The sequence below is a fragment of the Salvia hispanica genome, chromosome 5 (assembly GCF_029641045.1).
Source record: "Salvia hispanica isolate PSC_SH4W2 chromosome 5, Shi_PSC_v1, whole genome shotgun sequence".
NCBI lineage: Eukaryota > Viridiplantae > Streptophyta > Magnoliopsida > Lamiales > Lamiaceae > Salvia > Salvia hispanica.
This window is the reverse complement of record NC_142696.1, coordinates 49,579,685-49,600,004: the sequence shown is the minus strand read 5'-3', so window position 1 is coordinate 49,600,004 and position 20,320 is coordinate 49,579,685. Positions and strand designations below refer to the sequence as shown.

Below are 20,320 nucleotides of genomic sequence, written 5' to 3'. Positions count from 1 at the left end.
CATTTGCCACAGAATCCTCTGTTATAAACTATTGAATATATTATTCATTTTCATTTGAGTACAAGAATTTCGGGTATATGATATCACCTATGGTTACACTTGATAAAAGAGAAAGAGAAACACGTGAAAATGAGGGGAATTGCATTTAGTAATAATTTATTAAACCCAGAAGAGTTAGTCTAAGAATATAAACCATGATAAATAGATATAAAAAACATTGTATCTTGCCACAAGAATGACATATATTGAAGGGTCAAAAGTGAGTTGCAGCATTGGCTAATAACTGATGCAGTTCCTCCCTCTTCAATTCCGTTATTGGTAATTCCAGCGTAACCTGTGAAGCACAGAATATATATTTAGGCATCAGCACAACAGAACAGAGGTCATTACAAAATGTTCAAGCCTACTCAGAGACGAAACTCTAGAACAGAGACGAAGCACAGAAAGTTAGGAGCTAGCTCAGGAATGAGCCTTTCTGTGCATGACTATGATTAGTTTAAGGATAAATAACAATACTTTAATCCAACAAAGCGGTGCTTTTGGAGTCAAAAACTACATAACGGAATTGCTTATTACTACAAAAGGATGGCATACTTACCTCTTTGAAGATCTCACTGCAAGAAGTTTCCATGAAGCCCTGTAGGAAAAGTGTGAAGTGGTTAGTCACACGTCCTTGTGTGGAATACATATGAGTGTGTGTGTAAATGAGAAAGCGGAAGAGTGAAGTCACTCACCAGCTTTTTGAATAGTCTCAGTGAAGCTTCATTTGATAAACCTATTTTTGCACGAAAGATGTGGATGCCAAAATTCTTGACTGCAAAGGCTATCATCAGCAAGATTGACTCTTTTGCTAGTCCTTTGCCGCGACTGTGAAAGAAGAATCCAATGATGAAAATTTTGAGCTAAATCGTGCATAGGCACTTGAACTAAGGCATGTTAATTAACTCTATGTTCACTCCTGACACTAACCAAAACTTGAAAAGTTTCATTAACACATTTATATTCAGCAGTAGTAGTTATGTTACACTCCACTAAGTGTATCGATCTAGAGCTTCAAAAATGGGTGCATAAAAACTTCAAATATTAAATATATATATATATATATATATATATATATATATATATCATTTATATTCAGCAGTAGTAGTTATGTTACACTCCACTAAGTGTATCGATCTAGAGCTTCAAAAATGGGTGCATAAAAACTTCAAATATTAAATATATATATATATACTACATGACAATGAGGCTTGATGAAAAGGATAAAATTATTACAGAATGGTACCTTTTTAGTTCCGCGATCATAATTTCTACCTCTGCTATCAGAGAATCATCAATGTCGTTCATAAATATATTCACATCACCAACCATAGCTGAAAAAAAATCACAACATAAAGTTAGGATGCCATTCTATGCACTAATGTGAACCCCTAAATGTACTACTCCACATCTCACACCTCTCTGAAGGGCTAAAATGGTTTTACTAAGTGAGTAATTATAAAGTGAGTAAAATGACCATCAGTATGGGGTTCCCCATGGATGAACTCTCCAGCCACTAATTCTTTGTCCAGCACTATAAAAGTCTGTTCTGCCAAGCATAAAGCAAGAAACTATTAGAATACATACAGGCAATTTGACATTCATGACTAAAGCAAACTAGCTTCTAACTAGATAGAGAAGCTAAAATTCATACTAAGGGGGTCTTGAACCCAGGAAAGCTGCATCTCGTATTCTTGATCGAGTGTAAGTGGCTCAGACGCGGTGGCTTGGAGGATGGCAGGGTCTTGCATCCAAACATGGTACCTTGGCACATGATCCTTCATGTATGGCACCAGAATAACTTTTTCTCCTACTATACTCACCCCCATTCTTCCTGCACCAAAGAAAAAGCATTGGATTTCAGCACTGATCAATCAAATTCCATTGCAACTCCACGTAAGGATGTAATTATATACACTCTATTGATATACCTACGAGGCTAAGGCTTCATCCAAACAATTTAAAGTTGCCAAGAAACTCCATTTTTTGTAGAAATTTTTTTTTTCCGCAATCAAGAAAGAGCTAATATTTTAAGTGAGACAAAAGATCAAACAGTTCATGTGCGACACCAACTTAGTAGCGCAGCTTAACCCAGAAAAAAAAAAATTATCTGTTCCGCCAATAAGTTGTGCTAAAAGTTGAATCACAAGATAAATTTTAGAATGAGAACTAGTACTAAATGTGTTTTTCAACTCAAAAAATAAAATAAAAAATGTCACTCACCAGGAAGCAGTTTTGGAGCTGCTGTGGTTAAAGAATTACTTGATCGCTAAAACTGGGTATAGATCTGTGTTTAATCAGTTCGGCAGGACCGGGGAGCTCAGATCAAATTGCCGGTAAAGTTTGTGATTTTGGTGACTCCGGTAACTTGGGCTTTTGGGTATTTTCACTAGATTTCTTGAGTATCCATACTCTCTCCTTTCCTAGTTTGGCGGCCCAACCCCTATTGTTTTCGCACTATAATTTTATATGCACATACTAAAGGAAAACCAACCCAAAATAAGGAGGAGTATTTTAGCATTAACTTATTATTATTAAGACAATTGACTAAAAAATTAGGAGATGACAACCAACCCAACAATTTGTTAGATAACTTTGCCTTTAATTTAAGAAATATTGTGTTATCTAAGTTAAATAAATTAAAAAATAAAATAAAAAATAAAAAGAAAATAAATATAAAAAAAAGAATAAAGTGAGAAAGAGTAAAATATCTAAGTAAATAAGAAAAAATGAATTGACTTTTACATAAAATGATTCAATTAGTACTAAATCGGTAAAATGACTCATCTAGTATTTTGCAATGCAAGAATACCAATTGTATATTCATACATGTAAGTTTAATTCAAAAATAAACTGCATCTACTAAACTTAGTAGAGATCAAATCGTAAAATTGGTTTATTTACCTATGCTGTATCTGAAACCGAACTTTATATACACACCTTCAGTTGCGTCTGGGAATAAACTAAAATCATATTGTAACTGAGGCTCTCTATTTTTCTCAAGAAAGGGCGAAACACAATGCAGATGAGAAATCAGAAATCTGCTGCACTCATCGTTTTCATCTAGTCGGCTAATCCATCACAATTCGGCGTTCGATTCCCGCGATTTCAGAATCACTCACGCCGTTGCGCCGCATAGAAAGACAACTGAGATCCCATTTAATATCCGACGCCTGTATTATTTTATTGATCTCCTAAAATTTGATTGCGAAATCCACCCTAAGAGCTATCCCCTTCCTTTTGAATTAGCTCGATTTGATGTTTCGGATAGTGTAGGGCGTCTTTGTTGAGTAATCGCTCGTTCGATGGCTTCCTGGCTGAAAGCGGCTGAAGGTACGATTTTATTATCCTAATCGATATACAAGTTTGATGCACATTTATTCGTATCGTTGATTTGCGTCATTGCTGGAATCGTGGTTTGATCTACGTTGTGCATTTCTCGTAAATCTGAGCTAAACCCCAATATTCTGTTGAACTTTTTATAAACTTGAAGCGCCAAATATATTGAATTGATCTATCTTAGCTGCTCTCAATCAATAATGTTTTGGAAGAAAAGTTGCGCATTGGGCATATATGTATGCCATGATCAGATTTTAGCTTGTGTTGGAATTGATGTGCTTGTCTCCTATTTTGAGCTTTTGAGATTAATATTGTATGAAGAGCGTAGTTCTGCTAGACAGGAATCTAAATTTTCTGCACATTGTTGTAACTCGTACTTGTTTTTTTGCCAGATTTATTTGAAGTAGTGGACCGAAAGGCGAAGCTAGCAGTTGGAGAGAAGCCAGATGAACTTCCTGTTGCTGCCAAAGGTATGACTGTATATGTTGATTTTCATACCCTGTAAATTGTAATTAGTGACTTAATTGATGGATCATTGTGAAAAAACACTTCGATAGTTCTGCTCCTTTTCGTGACTTACCTCCTTTTTTCTCAAAAGGTTCTAATGGGCGAGGATCTCAAGCAAAGAAGGCTAGAGCAAGAGCAAAGGTATAACTTTTTTTGTGTGTGTGTCATTAGTTCAGTGTGCAACTATTATACATGTGGACAGTATAAGGATCTTGGAGTTTTGTAACAAAATTTTCTTAAAACTGCAGAAGAAACTTGTATCTAATGAAGCTCCTTCTGCTGCTGATAATGAAAGAGAGCAAACTATACCTGAAACATCACAATCACCAGCAGAACCTGATGAAAATATCCCATCTCCTTTGATTGAAAATAGTGAGAGTAATCCAGGTGTTCCTACTAGTAGAGTTGACATTGATGAGCATTCCGAAGCTCATAATGACGGTTCAATAACTGAGACTTCTGTGCTTGGAACAATATCTAGTAATGAGGCCACATCAGGTACTGGTGATCATGATGATACAAAAAAATCTACTGATGTAGAATCTAGAGCTTTAAATTTGAATGGTGAGCCCATGATGGAAGAATTGGTAGTTAACCCTGTTGGAAATCCACTGAATGACCCTATAGATGCTCATGTAGTGAATGGCAATCCTTCCTCTGATTTCAATCGAAAATTGAAATCTGAAGAAGTGGATTCTTCAAAGAATATTGAACTTTCTGGATCTCAAACTCTACATGAAGATGCACCAATTAAGGCTGATACCCTATCCAAGGATGTGGATTTGATAAATGAACCTGATTTCAAGCACAAGCAGCATCAAGAGCAAGAAACTGTTGAATCACCAGTTAAAGTACAAGAACAAATAGAAGAGGTATGTGGTGAAATTATAAATGACAAGGAACTTGTTTTGGTCCCATTTCTTGATTGTGATCATGTAAATGGTAAGGGAAGCTTTTGTATAGACTAATAGTTTAGTTCAACAGGCTCAAGGACTACTTAAAAGTGCAATTTCAACAGGGCAGTCAAAGGAAGCTAGGCTAGCTCGGGTAAGCAAATAAATGTTTTACATGTATAAGTAGAGATATCTTTGTTTTAAGCATTAACATTTTTAACATGTCAATCCTATATTTTGATGTTCTTGCTTGTATTGTGTAGTTTCTAGTATCTTCCTTCCAAAATTGGAATATTAACATTTTTAACATGTCAATCCTATATTTTGTTATTTAAGCTAATTCTTTTCCTCTGCTTGGTTCTATGACTTTAAAAGTCTAGCAATCCATGATGAATTCATGAATATGACATTGGTAAAACTATCAGTTACTCCCTCCATCGCAAGGTAGTTGAGTCGTATTTCTTTTCGGGCCGTTCCAAGGTAGTTGAGTCATTTCCTTTTTTTTTTGGGAAACCCTTATTCTCTCTCCTACTTTCCTCTCTCTTTCTCTCTCATACGTTATTCTCTCTCAACGTTAACCTTTAAAATCAATTTATTAAACCCCGTGCCTAAGAAATGTTTCAACTAACTGGGGACGGAGGTAGTACTATAAAACAGCAACCTGTACAGTACAGAAGGTGACCTGTCTACATATAAGGGAGCATGTTGAGCGCATTAATTAAATGCTAGTGAAGCTTTTCTATACTACTTTAACTTTTTAGATGGGGTAATCATTCATCATATTGGTCAGTAACATGTATAGTACATAATGGTGTTGTTTAGCAGTCAGAAAAGACTTGTCATCACATCAAACATATTGAATTTTTCTTAACGTTGTCATGGTTAGGTTTGTGCTGGACTTTCATCACGCCTGCAAGAGTACAAATCTGAGAATGCTCAGTTGGAAGAGCTTCTCACAGCAGAGGTGAACAATGAAATCCTACTTGAAATAACTAAAAAGTTAACTGTTCATTTTCTAAATATAGCGTTGAAAAGAATGTAACATTCTATGTGGTTGTGCATAAATAAAACAGAGGGAACTGACAAAATCATATGAGGCTCATATAAAGCAGCTTCAGAAAGATCTATCTGCGTCTAAAGGAGAGGTGAGCAGAGTGGAGGCAAATATGGTAGAGGCATTATCTGCCAAGAATGCTGAAATTGAGGCACTTGTCAGTTCTGTTGATGCGCTGAAGAAGAAATCTGCTTTGGCTGAAGGAAACTTGACATCACTTCAGGTTAACTAATATCTTAAAATGCTTAGTATGATTGTACATTATCATTTTTTGTGCCAAGAGAAGAAGCAAAGTACCTGAACCCAAAAGGTGAAAATAATACCATATAGGATAAGGGAGGGAAGGTAGAAACTTGTTGCAGTTGTGCACCATTGTCGTATAGCCTCCAAATTTCACATAAATCTGCGTGCTATATCCCTCATAATTGTGGGACTCTTCTTGTCAATGGATATTGGATACTGCCAATATTTAAGGACTCATGGGAAACATAAATCAAATACCTAAGTTGAGAAAATCCCATCCAGATATCAATATATCTGTTCTCATGATTCTTCTTCCTGTTACTTCATGTATTTAGATTTTAGTGGACGCATGCGCAATGCTGCTTTATCACGTGGATGATGTATTATTTTCATGTATTGCCTAGTATGTAGTCTCTTTCTTATGTTATTTCCTTCATTATGTGCCAGGAAAGTATGGAATCTATAATGAGAAATAGAGAATTAACAGAAACAAGGATGATGCAAGTAAGTTTCTCTCCTCCTTCCAATTTTCTGGAGCATGGTTGGTGGATCTTAGTTCAGTGTAAGCTGTCTGATTTCAGGCCCTAAGAGAGGAACTGTCTGCTGCTGAGAGGAGAGCTGAGGAGGAACGTTTTGCACATAATGCCACAAAGATGGTTTATTTCTAAATTTCTCTTGTACATGTGTGTCCATTTGTTGTTGTTGTTGTTGCTGCTGCTGCTGTTGCTGTAGTTCCTTAATAATATATCAAACATTCTAGAGTTGATTTCATGCTGAACCTCTTAACTAATAGGCAGCTAGAGAAAGGGAAGGAGAATTAGAACAGAGAGCAATTGAGGCATCTACAGCATTAGTCAAAACTCAGGTACTGCAACACATGATATTCCTTGTAAATATCATCTATATAAATCTGTTGCCCCATCTTTCTTGTCTTTTTATCTATTTCATTTTTTAGTTAACAGGAGGGGGTTGTGATGTAACTTGGTAGACTAATGTACTCCCTGCATCCCATTACAAGTGAGGCGTATTCCTTTTTAGGCCGTCCCACTATAAGTGAGACATTTCCTTTTAGGGCAAAAGGCAACACTCTTTCTCTCTCTTAATTCTCATCTCTCTTATTATTTCTCTCCTACTTTTTTTAAACTCCTAAAAGCATGTGCCCAAAAGAAATGTCTCACATGTAATGGGATGGAGGGAGTAGTATATTAAATCTAGCCAATAATCAACAGCATCTCCATTGTACAAATGTACTGGAAAATAGGCTCTGAATATTTGTAAAATTTATGTTGGTAACAACTAACAAGAAAACCCTTTTGCATGTGTACCTATTTATTCATCAGAGAGCAGCTGATGATAGGGCTTCAAAAGCAGCAGACCTTGAGCAGAAGGTAGCTCTTCTTGAGGTAATGGCTTTACTTTTTCTTCATATGTATGGACATTTTGCTTCTATTCTTGTTCTTGCCCTTTTTCTGCCCAGTCTTGAAGTGAAAGAGGGAAGTGAATCAAATTACTGAGTTAATATTTCTATAACTTTTACATGTGGTAATAGGTTGAATGTGCTTCCCTGAATCAAGAGCTGCAAGACATGGAAGCTCGTGTTCGCCGTGGGCAAAAAAAAGCTCCTGAAGATGCAAATCAAGCAATTCAGGTTCAAAAAGCTATAGTTGGATCTTCTTATCATATCACTTAGCCAGAAATTAGCTGCAATGACATGTTATTAAAAATGGGATCATTGTAATCAAATGGGACCATTGTTAAGTTAGTATTGTAAAGAGGGTGCCAAGGACCATAGGCGTCTATGTATGAAATCTGACTGTCCAAACAACTGAGTATAGTTAAGATCGCCTATGTATTGAGGATATGTCTAAAAACAAGAAATGATTGTATCTGATAAGAGCATATTACGGATCTTTCCATCAATCTTTTCCTGGTAGTCAAGTTAGCAGAGATGTCTTTGTAATAGTATGCCTAAGCTTGTCTCTACTACAAACTAAAACCTGATAAGTTATAGTTCTTCAATGATCAATCAGGAAAACGCAGTTCTTTCTTCTTTTCCTGTTCCCTTGTCCCTCAAGTGTATAGCTGATTTGATCTTCTTAACATGAAGGTGCAGGCGTGGCAAGAGGAAGTGGAGCGTGCACGTCAAAGTCAGAGAGAGGCTGAGAGCAAACTTTCTTCAATGGAGGCAAGTTGATTATTATTTGTATTCTTTTGCTATTGATAATTTGTTCTAGTATTTAACGTAGAACTACAGAAGGTGTTAAGATCGGACATATTGGTAGTAGTAATTGTTTATTGTATCAATTGTACAGGCTGAAGTGCAGAAGATGAGGGTTGAAATGGCTGCCATCAAGAGGGATGCTGAGCACTACTCACGTCAGGTAACCCTAATCTATTTGTGCAGCTCTTCTTTACATAATTTTGCATTGTATTGTTTATTTATATTGATCTCATATCTTAAGCTTGTCATTCGGTTTTGAAATGACGTTGTGCATGTTTTTGAGCAGGAACACATGGAACTGGAAAAACGTTACCGCGAGCTAACTGATTTATTGGTAATTTTTGTCATGTTATTGGCTACCTCTGGACCTTGACAATTTGCTTGATATCAGACTATTGCATTCATTTCCAGTATTACAAGCAAACACAACTTGAAACTATGTCCAGTGAAAAAGCAGCAGCTGAGTTTCAGTTGGAAAAGGAAGTCAAGCGTCTTCAGGAAGCACAGGTCTCAACTCGGTTTATGCTGCATTTGTTTCCCCCCACACTCTTCCCAGATATCTTATTTAATTTTGAAATGTATCAACTCTTTAAACAGTTAGAAGCTGAAAGGAACAGAGTTTCTCGCCGTGCATCATCCTCTTGGGAAGATGATGCTGACATGAAAACACTCGAGTACGTGTGTCCTCATTAATGCAACATAACTGGATTGCTTGAGGCGCAATGCCATAAATATTTACTTAGAACCTAGATGTTAAATTCTTATTCCCTCCCTTAGTCTAATCTCGTATTCTAAATTCAGACCTCTGCCCTTGCATCATCGCCAAATGGCTGGAGCAAGCTTACAGGTATGTATTATTTTGCTTCCAAAAGTGTTTGCTCATCCAGATTACCACGTGATACTCTGAAATCTGAATCTTCCGAGCAATTCCAGTTGCAGTTGCAGAGGGCAGCAAATATATTAGACACTGGGGCTGCTAGGGCAACAAGATTCTTGTGGCGGTATCCGAAAGCTCGCATTATCCTAATGTTCTATCTGGTGTGAAGATTTAACTGAATCTTTGATTTATTGATCTTGTTCTCTAGCAAAATTAGCTGTATGTTTCATTTTCTTACTCAAGCCTTTTCTAATGATAACTATGTGATGATGCTGGCAGGTTTTTGTGCATCTCTTCTTGATGTACCTCTTGCATCGCCTTCAGGTATGTAAATCTGCTTAATCCAAACTATAAGCAGTGATATCTTATGTGATCATAACTACCGTGTGTCGTGCAGGTACAAGCTGATAACAATACACCTAATGAAGTCGAAGAATCTATGAGATTATTTAACCGGACATCACGTTGAGCTGCTGCCTTGCTGGACATTGTTTGCTTTGAGTTGCCAAGAATATCTAATGGCAATTGTTCTGCTGATTCTTACACTAAACTAGGTTTTGTCACTAACAGGAATTGCTCAACATTGAAGATGTATATGATCCACATCTTTTTTTTTTTGTTTCGGTAGTGAAAGATGAATTTGTGTGCTATCCGAGAGGTATATGATATAGGAGTATTATTCTTAGAATTCTTGACTATATATCCATCCGTAAATGTGAACTGGAAATTTAACCCATTGCATTTGCTGGGTGTTTCCAATTTATGTTGAAGAAGCACGACATGTATATGTAGAGTGTCAAATGTATTAGTGAAAGGTAAAAACAATTAGTTGTGGGTTTCTTGCTTTTGTGGAAAAATATATGGATTTAAGCCAGAACTGATCATTTTGTTTCAAGTCATATCTATCTGAATTCAAGATTACAGAGATCATTTTATTTAAAAACACACCCCACCCACCCTTCAAAGTTCATCCTCAATATCATCATCCACAACATCAGCAAGAAATGGATCCTTGAGCAGCTGGGCAGCTGAGGGCCTATCCCTCGGCCTCCCCACGCACCTCTCAACGAAGGCCTTGAGCTCATGGTCGTGAAGGTCGGCCATGGCCCGGGGCATCACCCCGGCCGTGACCTTCCTGTATATCTTCCCGAGGCTATCGCACTCGCTGTAGGGTATCTCACACGTGGCCATCTCCAACAAGCACATCCCAAATGAGTATATATCAACGAGCTCTGTGTAGTCCTCCTCATACAGCTCGGGCGCCATGTACTCTGGCGTGCCTATCATGGAATGCGCAGCGTGGCTCTCTCCCACCACGGCGGCCAGCCCCAAATCCCCGATCTTGACCTTCCCCACATTGCCATTGATGAAAATGTTGCTGCAATTCAAGTCTCGGTGGATGATGCAGGGGTCATGAGTGTGCAGATAATCCAAACCTCGGAGAATCTGAACCCCCCATTTCTTAAGCGCCTTGATGGAAACATGGCGATGCTTCTTCCTGTAGTCTCTGAGATTGCCAGAAGCGCAGGCCTCGGTGATGAAATTGAGAGTGTTGTGCTCCACATCTTTCCAGAAATGGTAGAGGAATATGATGTTTTGATGCTTCAAGTTTTTGAGAAGCTCGATCTCGGAGCGCAATCGGATGATTACAGATGGATCGCTGCTGAAGCTTCGTAGACGAACTTGATTCCAGGCAACGTCTCTTCCCTCACGCTGATCGAATGCGCGGTACACCTTTTTCACTGCTCCACAGCCTAAAAGCTCACTGTATCTCCCGAATCGCCCCGATGGATCAACCTCCACGAACGCCTCCTCCTCCTCTAATTCCTTCTCGCAATCATCTTCTTCTACGCTGCTGCTCTTTGTCGGCCCCATCGATTCCTAGGTTTTAATTAATCGGCTAGGCTAATCAAGGTTTGATTTATTAGGCAGAAATGCATAATCATCCTCATATACATGGCTAAATCTTACCTTAGATCTTACTGCAGCTTGAAGAATAGAGAGATTTCGCAAAACAAATTGATGAAGTAGCTTGGAACGGAAGCATGAATATAGACGAGAGAAGCTGAAGCTGCAGAAAAGAGACGTATCAAAGTGTGGCCTATATATAGTAGAATAGAGATTGATTTTGATTGTTGCTGCAACACGGGATCATGGTGTAATTAATTAATTATTGACTTACTATTAATCCAAGTTGTGTGCCGTACGATTTGGGTTGTGTGCATGGGCTGGTATATTACTTAATTCTCATTTAATTAAATGCTAAGCCAATACTCAGAGCCTAATTTAGAGAAGCATGAGTATTATATTCTTGTTACAACTTGCACGATATTGACTTCTCTTTTTTCTACCGTATGCATGTTAGCTTAATAGAAGCCCATACGGCTCTAATTTCTCTTTATTCCAGAATCAAGTAAAAAAAGAAAACAGAGTTAGTTGCTTGTTTAAATATCTACTAGGAGTGTGATTTATATTCCTTGAATGTGGTGTGATTTGTAACACAGTTGAACAGCTAGGTGGGTCTAGAGACTCTAGACCAACATGTGACATCATTAATGAAAGCGTTGAAATTTATAGACAATATAATAGGAGTAATACATATATATATATATGTATATTACATTTATGAAGACGAAACTAACTGCAAAAGCCATGGCGATTCATGACATTCCCATGCATACGCAAATATCTCTGCAAAACAAATGAAAACAAATGCATGAATTGATTCCCTTCTTGTTAGCTTTCTGTAGATTGCAGTTGTAGTTGTAGTTGGGCATGTGAAAGCAGGAGAGTTTTATATAGTTTGAGACTTGGAGTAATTTTTAAGATGCAAAATCGCCTTTGTAGGTAGATGGGCATAAACCAGCTCATGCTCATGCTCATAATCAAGTGTCGATGCATCATCATGCATAAATAGGTTGTATCAAGTGGGAGTTTGACACGAACTTTTAGATCTGAACTGTGATGAGACGGTGGGAATGTAATCAAATGCAAACTCTAAATATTATACTAATTTTAAACTATGATCTGAATTATTAGAAAATATCAACAAATGACAAAATAACAACAAAAAATGTCTAACGCATTGTCAACGTACCCTGAGACAGTCTTACGGTACTAAGGTTAAGACAAACCAAGTACGCTAATGACCATAACGCCCACTATTATCAAAGCTTTCGTCTATAACTTCAAATAAATAAATAAAATAACAAATTGAGTTTTGAATTTTATGAATTTTATTTAATGTATTACTCCCTTCGTCCTATAATCGGAGTCATATTTGGTGTGGACATGGATTTTAAAAAATATAAAGAATAGTAAGGTTGAAAATGTTAGTAGAATATGATGACTACTTTTTATATTAGTTTTATAATAGATGTGAGTAGAATATGATGTCCACCTTTTATATTAGTTTTATAATAGATGTGAGTAAGATGAGTCAGTAGAACGTGAAACCTACTTACCATTTATAGTAAAAGTGAAATGAGACTCTTATTATGAGACGGACCGAAATAATAAAATATGACTCTTATTATGAGATGAACCCGAATTCGTTTATATAGCCCTATAGCCTAATGGAGCGGACTCACAAACTAGGCATCATGCACACAACATAATCAAAAGAATCACAAGTATGACATAACGTTTTAAACCACCCTTATAACACCATAATCATTATTTTGGTAATAAAAGAGTTTAGTGAATAAAGCCCACCTCGACTCCTTAGATCACAAGTACGCTCTTCCTCTTGCTATCACGCCGATAGCGTGAGTTATCACCTTTAATTTATGCGTATCACAAATAAGTCTCAATAATTGATTCAAAAATCATGCATGTTCCCAACATTTCCTTTTTCCCATCAGTTCGTTTTAATATCACCATTCAAAATCAAGGCATGATTATCATATCACTTTTTATTCGCACCACAACTCCAGATCCATCATCAAAATCTGTCACGCATGAGTGTTCTTCAACACATCTCACACGCACGCACACGAACACACGCACACACACGCATACCGATGCACACACGCACGCACATCACTTCATATTCATCAATTGTTTCTCCTTTTCGCTCAATCTATATGCATGAGAGTTCAAGAACACCGATTTATCGGTTAGATGAGAAAAGATTAATATAAAAATACATTTTCTCGATAGAACGAACGGTAGAAACAAAGTAGATACTTGATTCTTCAATAATTTTTGAGGCTTCGACTTGAATTCTTCTCAAAAGATGAAGAAATCTTGGAGAAAAGTAGAAGATATGGTAAGATATGCTAGGATATTTGAATTTATTCTTGGATTTAATTATTTGCTTGAGATAATTATCCAAATTAAATCCAAAGTCCAATTATTTCTTATTCATGAGAAAATCGATCCCTATGTTTATTCCAAGGAGATTTTTGTATATTTTTAACGTAATACTACTAAGATAAAATAAAATTTATATTGTGCTCATAGTTAAATCTATACTAAAATCAATTTATACTAAAATCAATTTAGAGGGAACCAAATTTCATTTAAATATTCAATTCTAATACATCATAAAATTTGGTCGTTGTGGTTTCAGTGTAATATGTTATGTGAACTATATAGGCTATAGTCAATAGTCTATAGATACGACAAGTGTACGCATAATACTTCCTCTCTCATGGTGCTTGGTCCAAGTCAATTCCTCTGCTTTCCTTCCCTTGCTGAATTATGCCACTTCCACCACCTTAAAACCTCTTCCGCCACCGCATCGCCGCCGCCGTGGATGATATTACCTCAGGTAACTCTCCTTTCAATTGACGATTTTCGGTTAACCATCGTCCTATTTCTAATTCACGCCTCTCGCCTTCAGATTTAGGGGTTTATTTTCTCCCACTTGTACCTTGAATTCTTTGCTTTTTTTGTGCGTATGAGAGAAATTTGGTTTGTTTCAGCTTATGTATTTGCGTAAATGCTTACTTCAACTGTTTTATCTTTGCAACTTCTTTCTTTCGTTGTGAATTCAGCCTTTTCGGAATCATTTTATAATTCCTGGTTAAAATTCAATACCTGTATATTGATTGAGGGCTTTCATTTCAGAGCATAAATTGTGACTTACTTTTCTTTTGATTTTTATTCATTCAACTGTTTCAGGTCAAACTTAGCCCTTCACTGTAGCTGCAGTATTTTTGAGTAATCAAAGATGAAATATCCTATGTTTAGCTTATTTGCTTGATCGAAGCTTAGTATTTTTCCATGTTTTTTTTAATATCATGACCATCAGGATGTTTGTACACGTGCGGGATGTCTTTTCTGATTTTTGTTCTCTTTGCTGTTGGCTTGGTGTCTTATCTTTCAAGATATTAATAGTATTAGTTTCCTTTTTCGGGTGACCAGTGATAATCGGCTACATATTTCGTCTAGCTATTCCAATACTGCCTGTGTTGTTCTTCTTTGATAGTCAATCTTGACTTGCTTTCCCAAATATTAGGAGTATAATTTTTAGTCTAATTTGTTTCTTGAGTCCATGATGGCTTCTTTAGCAACGTTTCTCTTACCAACCTCTTAAGTCTGGGATATTATTATGCTGTGCTGTCATAGGTGGATGATTTTACTGCGTTATCAGGTACTATAAGGGAAGGACTTGATGGGTGCAGTTTATTCTAAAAGAATTGCATCAGAAGTAGAATCAGATCAATAAATCAAAACTCCCAGTATAGTTGTCAGGTGAACTGGAGAATACTTCTAGCACCAACTTAGCGGTTGGCAACATCAAATTCTAGTGAAGAGGCTGCATTCCCTTTGCCCTCTGAGAAGATAATGAGCGACATGCCGCATACAAAAATCTATCCTAATGTCAAGCAAGAGAAAGATTCCTGCGTAGTGCCTGAGAAAGAACCAAGTCATGTATCTCAGAAACAGAGTTCTGATACAGTAAACCGTACATCATCTAGTGATAAGGCCTCCCTCGTGACCGAACATAAACAATATGATGTCCATCAGAGACAAACCTCTGGTGGCAATCATGATTTTCCAGAAACCCATGGAGAAGAGGGAATTTGGTCAGGGAAGAATGAAAATGAAAAGGACTCAGATATCTCGATGGAAATAGCGAATTCAAGTCCATGCATTCCCTCACAAGAATCTGATCCAGCCTCTCATGTTATTGGAGGTGTTTCTAGAAGCCTAAAGGATAAACCCACTGATTTGCATTCAAACCAGAGCCCTGATGTTGGAGTAAAAACATCTTTGATATGTGATATAGAAAGAACTTCTAAAAAGAGGGAGATGGTAGGAGGTAAATCACTGGCCATACAAAGTGTCAATGGGGTGCCTTCATCCCTGTCCAACGAGCAGATGCTGACTCAGTCCCCTCAGCCTGTAAAAGTTTTGGAGAAATTGCAGCCCAGGCGGTACCCAGATACTGGAGGTTGTAGTTCCCAACATGATCAAGTGACAATCAGTTCGGGGCACTCCGAAAAGCTATCTGCTTTACCAAAAGAAGAACATCATCCTGACAATTTACAGCCTAGAGAGTGCATACGTGATAGCAATCATGCATTATTGAGCAACGAAGAAAAAGGTGCTAGCATTAAAGGCGAGTCAGTTCAAGGTTCAAGTTTGAGCATGGGAGTGCCTGTATCTGAACATGGCCAAGAGAGCTATTCATATTCTAAGAAGTTTGAAAAAGTGGAGAAATTGCAGCCTAGACGAAACCTCGACTCTGTAGTTCAGGAATCACGTGCTGATGTTGGAAGTGCTGCCTCCAAAGCACCAGACAAAGGATTAGATGATGGCTATAGCTGGAGAAAGTATGGACAGAAGCTTGTAAAAGGAAATAAATTTGTTCGAAGCTATTACAAATGTACTTATCCCAATTGCCAGGCTAAAAAACAAGTAGAGAAATCACATGATGGGTGTAAATCAGACATCAAGTACCTTGGGAATCATCATCATCAGAAACCACAGCAGAGTCCCCAGGTGACTAATACTCTTCAAGTAAGAACGCCAGAGATGTCCATTGCATCTACATCAAAAGGTAAGTGTGAATATCATTTAATGTTTTGTATTTCGTACCATCAGCAGTTATTGATTTTGTGGTCACCTGTCAGCCAATGTTGTGCCGATCACCAAGCATGTCAGTTCAGATCAATTGGCAGAACTCTCACCTCAATCAGCTGTTGGAAAAAGTGCTGGTGGTTTGCCAGGAGTAGTTTCCTGTTCAAATAACGATACTAAGGATCTAGAAGATTTCCCTGATCCCAAACGGCAGTATGTTCATTACGAAGCTTCGGATATTATTAATCAGTAATAGTTACTGTTTATGCTAATTGGCTTGCCTCTGCAACAGGAAAAGAGGCATAAGTTCTGCAGATGGTGATGTAATGAATAGATCTAGTTCTGATTCACGGCATGTTGTTCAAACTTTGAGTGAGATTGATTTGGTTAATGATGGATACCGGTGGCGTAAATATGGGCAGAAGTTGGTAAAAGGCAATCCGAACCCTAGGTAACTAAACTTTTCATTTCTGCAGCATAACATTGTGTAATGACCTTACCCAACCTTGATGTAAATCATACTGACCTTTGCATCAAATACTATCTATAGAAGTGAGTCAAGTGATCTAGTGAGTCAAAATCTGCTTTCTTTAATAACATGTTCCAATTTCTGGCAAAGCTGTTAGGTAGCCTTTTCACCTAATCTCAGCTCCTTATGTTGTGCAGGAGTTACTACAGGTGTTCAAACACTGGTTGCCCGGTTAAGAAACATGTCGAAAGAGCCTCACATAATCAGAAGTTAGTCATTACTACGTATGAAGGAGAACACATCCATGACATTCCCACTTCCAGGACTGTTGGCCAAAGCATAGCCAAAGGTGATGATGATAATATGGTTAGCCCAAATGGTGAGTCTAGTTCCAAACCCAAAGACAAGAGCCCTGTTTCACTTGAAATGGCTGTTCGTGTTATTGCGAGCTGAGCTTGCCATCAACTCTGAGATGCTTGTTACATCACTCAAAATTGTTATCAGCGTGATTGTATTCAGCGACATATTTTTCTATATCATTCTATTGGGGTGGTGTGCGGACACTTCTTCTAGCTCGACGAGTGATCATTGTAACAGTTCAGTAGTTTAACTTGTTGATTGGTTGGACCCAGGCTGTGGAATAATTTGTTTATGTTGTATAAATGTGTTCATGTGAGTTATAAATTGTAGTGTAGATTACCCATTGTACATATTATTCTGCCATTGATGATAATGCTGCTGTTATTATTCTGTAAAGCTTGAGCATTGGGAATCTAAAACAGGCTAAAAGAGTGAAATGAAGACCGGATTTCTTGTAATAGTAATGTAGTACAGTTATTTGTGCGTTTTAAGTAGTAATAAGGTAAAAAGCTTAGGTCTTCATGTCACTTCCAAGCAGAAGCAGCGACTAAGTCTCTATTCAACCAGCCAAGAAACAGGGCTCCATCTCTCTCTGAAAGGCTATATCTATCACAGTAGTTCTGCAGCAGTGTCTTGATGGTGGCATTCACTAGAGAGCTTAACGGGTTAGGGCTGAAACCGGCCATAGTGAAGCGCGATCTCCACTTCCCGTGTGGCTCGTGCCTCTCGACTCTCTCAGCCCCCTCACAGGCTATGATGTTCACAACATCTCTTGCCAAGCAGTGCTGCTCCACATTAATCCTCTCCTTGTGCTCCCTCTTGAGTGTAACGTCAATGGACTCGAACATCGCCGTGTAATAATCCAACGCCTCAACAAAACGAGGATAGAAAGCAGCAGTGTTGGTGTTGAGCTCATGCTCAACCAGTGTCACCACCTTAGGGTTAAGCCCTTTCACCATCCTCAGCAGCCTGTCTCTGTGGTTCTCTGTGCTCACGCTCTCGTCGGCCATCCGGTGCAGCATGAAGGCGAAGTTCACCGCCAGCGCCTCCCCAGCCCGGATCCCAAGATTCTCGGCCCGGACCTCGCACGCTGGCACGGCCACAGCATGGAATGTGAAGGGAACTTTGAAGGCTTGAGCGAGCTTAGCTAGCCTCCTCCCCACCATGTTCAACCCTCCTCCACGAGCATAGGCCGAGGTAATGTCGTCCACACCCGTTATCCGGATATGTGGCGGTCCACCAGGCCGGGCTGCAAACGCCTGAATCAGAGGTATCCACTGGCTACCCTGACCTATCTGGAAATCAATAATGTGAACCCTATTCTCATCCTTCATTGCTTCCGCAATGGCACCATTTGCTGACATGTAACCAAACTTAAAATAAGGGCACACCTCATACAGCATATGCATATAAGACAGCAGCTCAAAGCTAGCAGGCTCTCTCAGTTTCAAAGACTTGTTGATGGAGCTGCCAGAGGTGCTCATCAGCGCCACCAACCCCTCCAGCATGTATGCCCCCAGGCGCTGCACCGGTGCACCAGAAACCGAGACCAGCTGGCGCAGCTCGGACATGAGCCACTGAGCCATCAACCAATCACAGTTTGACACGGCCTTTGCACAGGCCGTAAGCAGCTGCTTGAGGTCCCCTCGCGGGATCACCTCCATCAGCTGCCTCCAGCTGTCTATCTCCGCGGATGCTAACCTAGTTGCCACAGAATCGTCATAGGTTTCAAGAAAATCAACATCTGGCCCGAACATCACGGTCTCAAGCTCCTTGAGCTTGTGCTTCAACTCGCTCACGTCTTCCTCCTCTTTGATCTGCAGACCTCCTGCAGGGTAGTCTTGATGAGACAACGAGCTCTCATTGGGAGACAGGCTGACCGTTGAAGCTGAGTGATTCGCAGTCAGAGTGGATGACTCCAGTGTACAGAACCGGTCCTGAGAGAGGAGAATCGAGCAGCCATTACCATTAGCAATGTTGCTGTAACTCCATAGCTGAGGGCTGTTTAATGGCTGACAATGTTGAAGGGAGTAGCCCTCTAGCTTTCTAAGAGGTTGACAATACCATGTATTAGACATGTTTGATCTTACACCTAACACAGAATCCACTCAAAAGCCCTTCTTATTCAATCAAAATAGAACTGCACAAATCCAGAAAATGAAACTAGAATTAGCAATCAAGATCACAGCAACCAAACTATTTACCCATCTACAAAACTAACTGATTCAATAAAATTATACACCATCAAATCCAAGAAAACTGCATGAAAGTTAAAACAAATTCACACTTTTGATTAACAAGCTCTGGATTCCATACTGCCCTATTTATAGGCAAATGAGAATGTTGGTGGAGTCCACTAAAGGAAGCAGGCTAGAAATTCGAATTTGATGAATCATGTAGAATTTTCATTTGGTAAAACTCCCTAATTTCTTTGAAGCATCAAAAGCGGCAAGACTTTGATCAAAATTTTATGGGGTCAAACGACTTCCACCTTCCCATAGAAAAACGTAAGTTGACATAAGTCAAACAACTGAAAATACAAGAAATTTTGAAAGCTCACATCTTTTTACACTACAACCCTAGAAAAACTGATGTAACAAATCCTAGTGTGAAATGCAGGCTAAAATCCAGCTGAAGAGTGAGAGAATGCAAGAATTCAATGTCTATGATCACTAATCTTATGAAAATCAACTTTACTGTTTCCTCAACTAGTTTCTGCTGCAAATCAAAACTAATTAAGCAAAAATCAAAACTTGATTTTGTTGTATGGGAATACAATCAATCAAATTACAACCTTTGGAAAGCAAAATTCAGATGAAAACAGAAGAACTGTGGAAATCTTGATTAATATTCGAAACGCCAGTTTAACGAAAACCAACCTCTTTCGAAGAATCCAAGTTTGTGAGCTTTCTATTCAATGTAGTTACACTTACACCCCCAAGAAACAGTTGTTCTTAAAGAGAGAGAGAGTAGAGGTTGCTGCACTCGACAGGAAATTAGAGAGCTGGAAATTTTAAACTATTACAAAAGAAGCTGCAGAATTAAGGTGAATTAACTTAATTACCACTGCGGATATTTCTTAAAATAATTACATACACCTATATATAGTACTCCCTGGGTTTTCTTAATAATTACATACAACTATATATTTCTTATAATTTTTTTTCCCATTAGATTTAAGAAAATGAAGTTTTATTAGTAGTCAAATGGAGGATATCAAAGTAAAATAGAATATAAAATAAAGAGAATAAGATAAGATAGAAAATACAAAAAAATGATTTATTTA

General features: G+C 38.2%; 4 protein-coding genes and 1 pseudogene across 10 annotated transcripts; 2 read left to right on the top strand and 3 right to left on the bottom strand.

The window, feature by feature from the left end:
• Nucleotides 1–124: 124 nt before the first annotated feature.
• Nucleotides 125–2,494, bottom strand: LOC125187196 (Acyl-CoA N-acyltransferases (NAT) superfamily protein). 2 transcript variants are annotated; one of them, XM_048083736.2, is made up of 7 exons: nt 2,263–2,494; nt 1,694–1,873; nt 1,517–1,588; nt 1,286–1,373; nt 735–867; nt 599–637; nt 125–334 (listed from the first exon to the last, which is right to left on the bottom strand). In XM_048083736.2, the coding sequence occupies exons 2-7, from the start codon at nt 1,866–1,868 to the stop codon at nt 254–256; spliced, it is 588 nt and encodes a 195-aa protein (XP_047939693.2). In that variant the 5' UTR covers nt 1,869–1,873; nt 2,263–2,494; the 3' UTR covers nt 125–253. The 2 variants fall into 2 exon arrangements, with proteins under 2 accessions (XP_047939693.2, XP_047939696.2); XM_048083739.2 differs by lacking the exon at nt 2,263–2,494 and having other exon boundaries at nt 1,517–1,583; nt 1,694–1,830.
• A 500-nt stretch (nt 2,495–2,994) lies between these two features.
• LOC125188427 (golgin Putative 1) lies at nt 2,995–9,958 on the top strand. 2 transcript variants are annotated; one of them, XM_048085261.2, is made up of 21 exons: nt 2,995–3,372; nt 3,771–3,848; nt 3,977–4,026; nt 4,134–4,757; nt 4,870–4,932; nt 5,665–5,742; nt 5,852–6,055; nt 6,523–6,579; nt 6,657–6,731; nt 6,869–6,940; nt 7,416–7,478; nt 7,625–7,723; nt 8,189–8,260; nt 8,388–8,456; nt 8,583–8,630; nt 8,708–8,803; nt 8,894–8,970; nt 9,098–9,143; nt 9,230–9,334; nt 9,453–9,497; nt 9,571–9,958. In XM_048085261.2, the coding sequence occupies exons 1-21, from the start codon at nt 3,345–3,347 to the stop codon at nt 9,640–9,642; spliced, it is 2,121 nt and encodes a 706-aa protein (XP_047941218.1). In that variant the 5' UTR covers nt 2,995–3,344; the 3' UTR covers nt 9,643–9,958. The 2 variants fall into 2 exon arrangements, with proteins under 2 accessions (XP_047941218.1, XP_047941216.1); XM_048085259.2 differs by having other exon boundaries at nt 8,183–8,260.
• Nucleotides 9,959–10,034: 76 nt separating this feature from the next.
• LOC125188428 (putative serine/threonine-protein kinase WNK11 pseudogene) lies at nt 10,035–11,280 on the bottom strand (annotated as a pseudogene). 3 transcript variants are annotated; one of them, XR_016130614.1, is made up of 2 exons: nt 11,145–11,280; nt 10,035–11,054 (listed from the first exon to the last, which is right to left on the bottom strand). The product of XR_016130614.1 is annotated as a putative serine/threonine-protein kinase WNK11 pseudogene, transcript variant X1 (transcript). The 3 variants fall into 3 exon arrangements; XR_016130615.1 differs by having other exon boundaries at nt 10,035–11,078; nt 11,145–11,249; XR_016130616.1 differs by having other exon boundaries at nt 10,035–11,073; nt 11,145–11,248.
• Nucleotides 11,281–14,751: 3,471 nt separating this feature from the next.
• Nucleotides 14,752–17,358, top strand: ZAP1 (zinc-dependent activator protein-1). The gene is given in 6 exon segments (XM_048084799.2): nt 14,752–14,772; nt 14,867–14,908; nt 14,910–16,185; nt 16,259–16,418; nt 16,498–16,656; nt 16,872–17,358. Coding segments are annotated over 6 exon segments (1,914 nt in total). The 3' UTR covers nt 17,128–17,358.
• A 108-nt stretch (nt 17,359–17,466) lies between these two features.
• On the bottom strand, nt 17,467–20,094 carry SCL21 (SCARECROW-like 21). Of its 2 annotated transcripts, XM_089058523.1 has the most exons (3): nt 19,914–20,094; nt 19,099–19,174; nt 17,467–18,971 (listed from the first exon to the last, which is right to left on the bottom strand). In XM_089058523.1, the coding sequence occupies exons 2-3, from the start codon at nt 19,099–19,101 to the stop codon at nt 17,559–17,561; spliced, it is 1,416 nt and encodes a 471-aa protein (XP_088914649.1). In that variant the 5' UTR covers nt 19,102–19,174; nt 19,914–20,094; the 3' UTR covers nt 17,467–17,558. The 2 variants fall into 2 exon arrangements, with proteins under 2 accessions (XP_088914649.1, XP_047939395.1); XM_048083438.2 differs by having other exon boundaries at nt 17,467–19,174.
• Nucleotides 20,095–20,320: the final 226 nt, after the last annotated feature.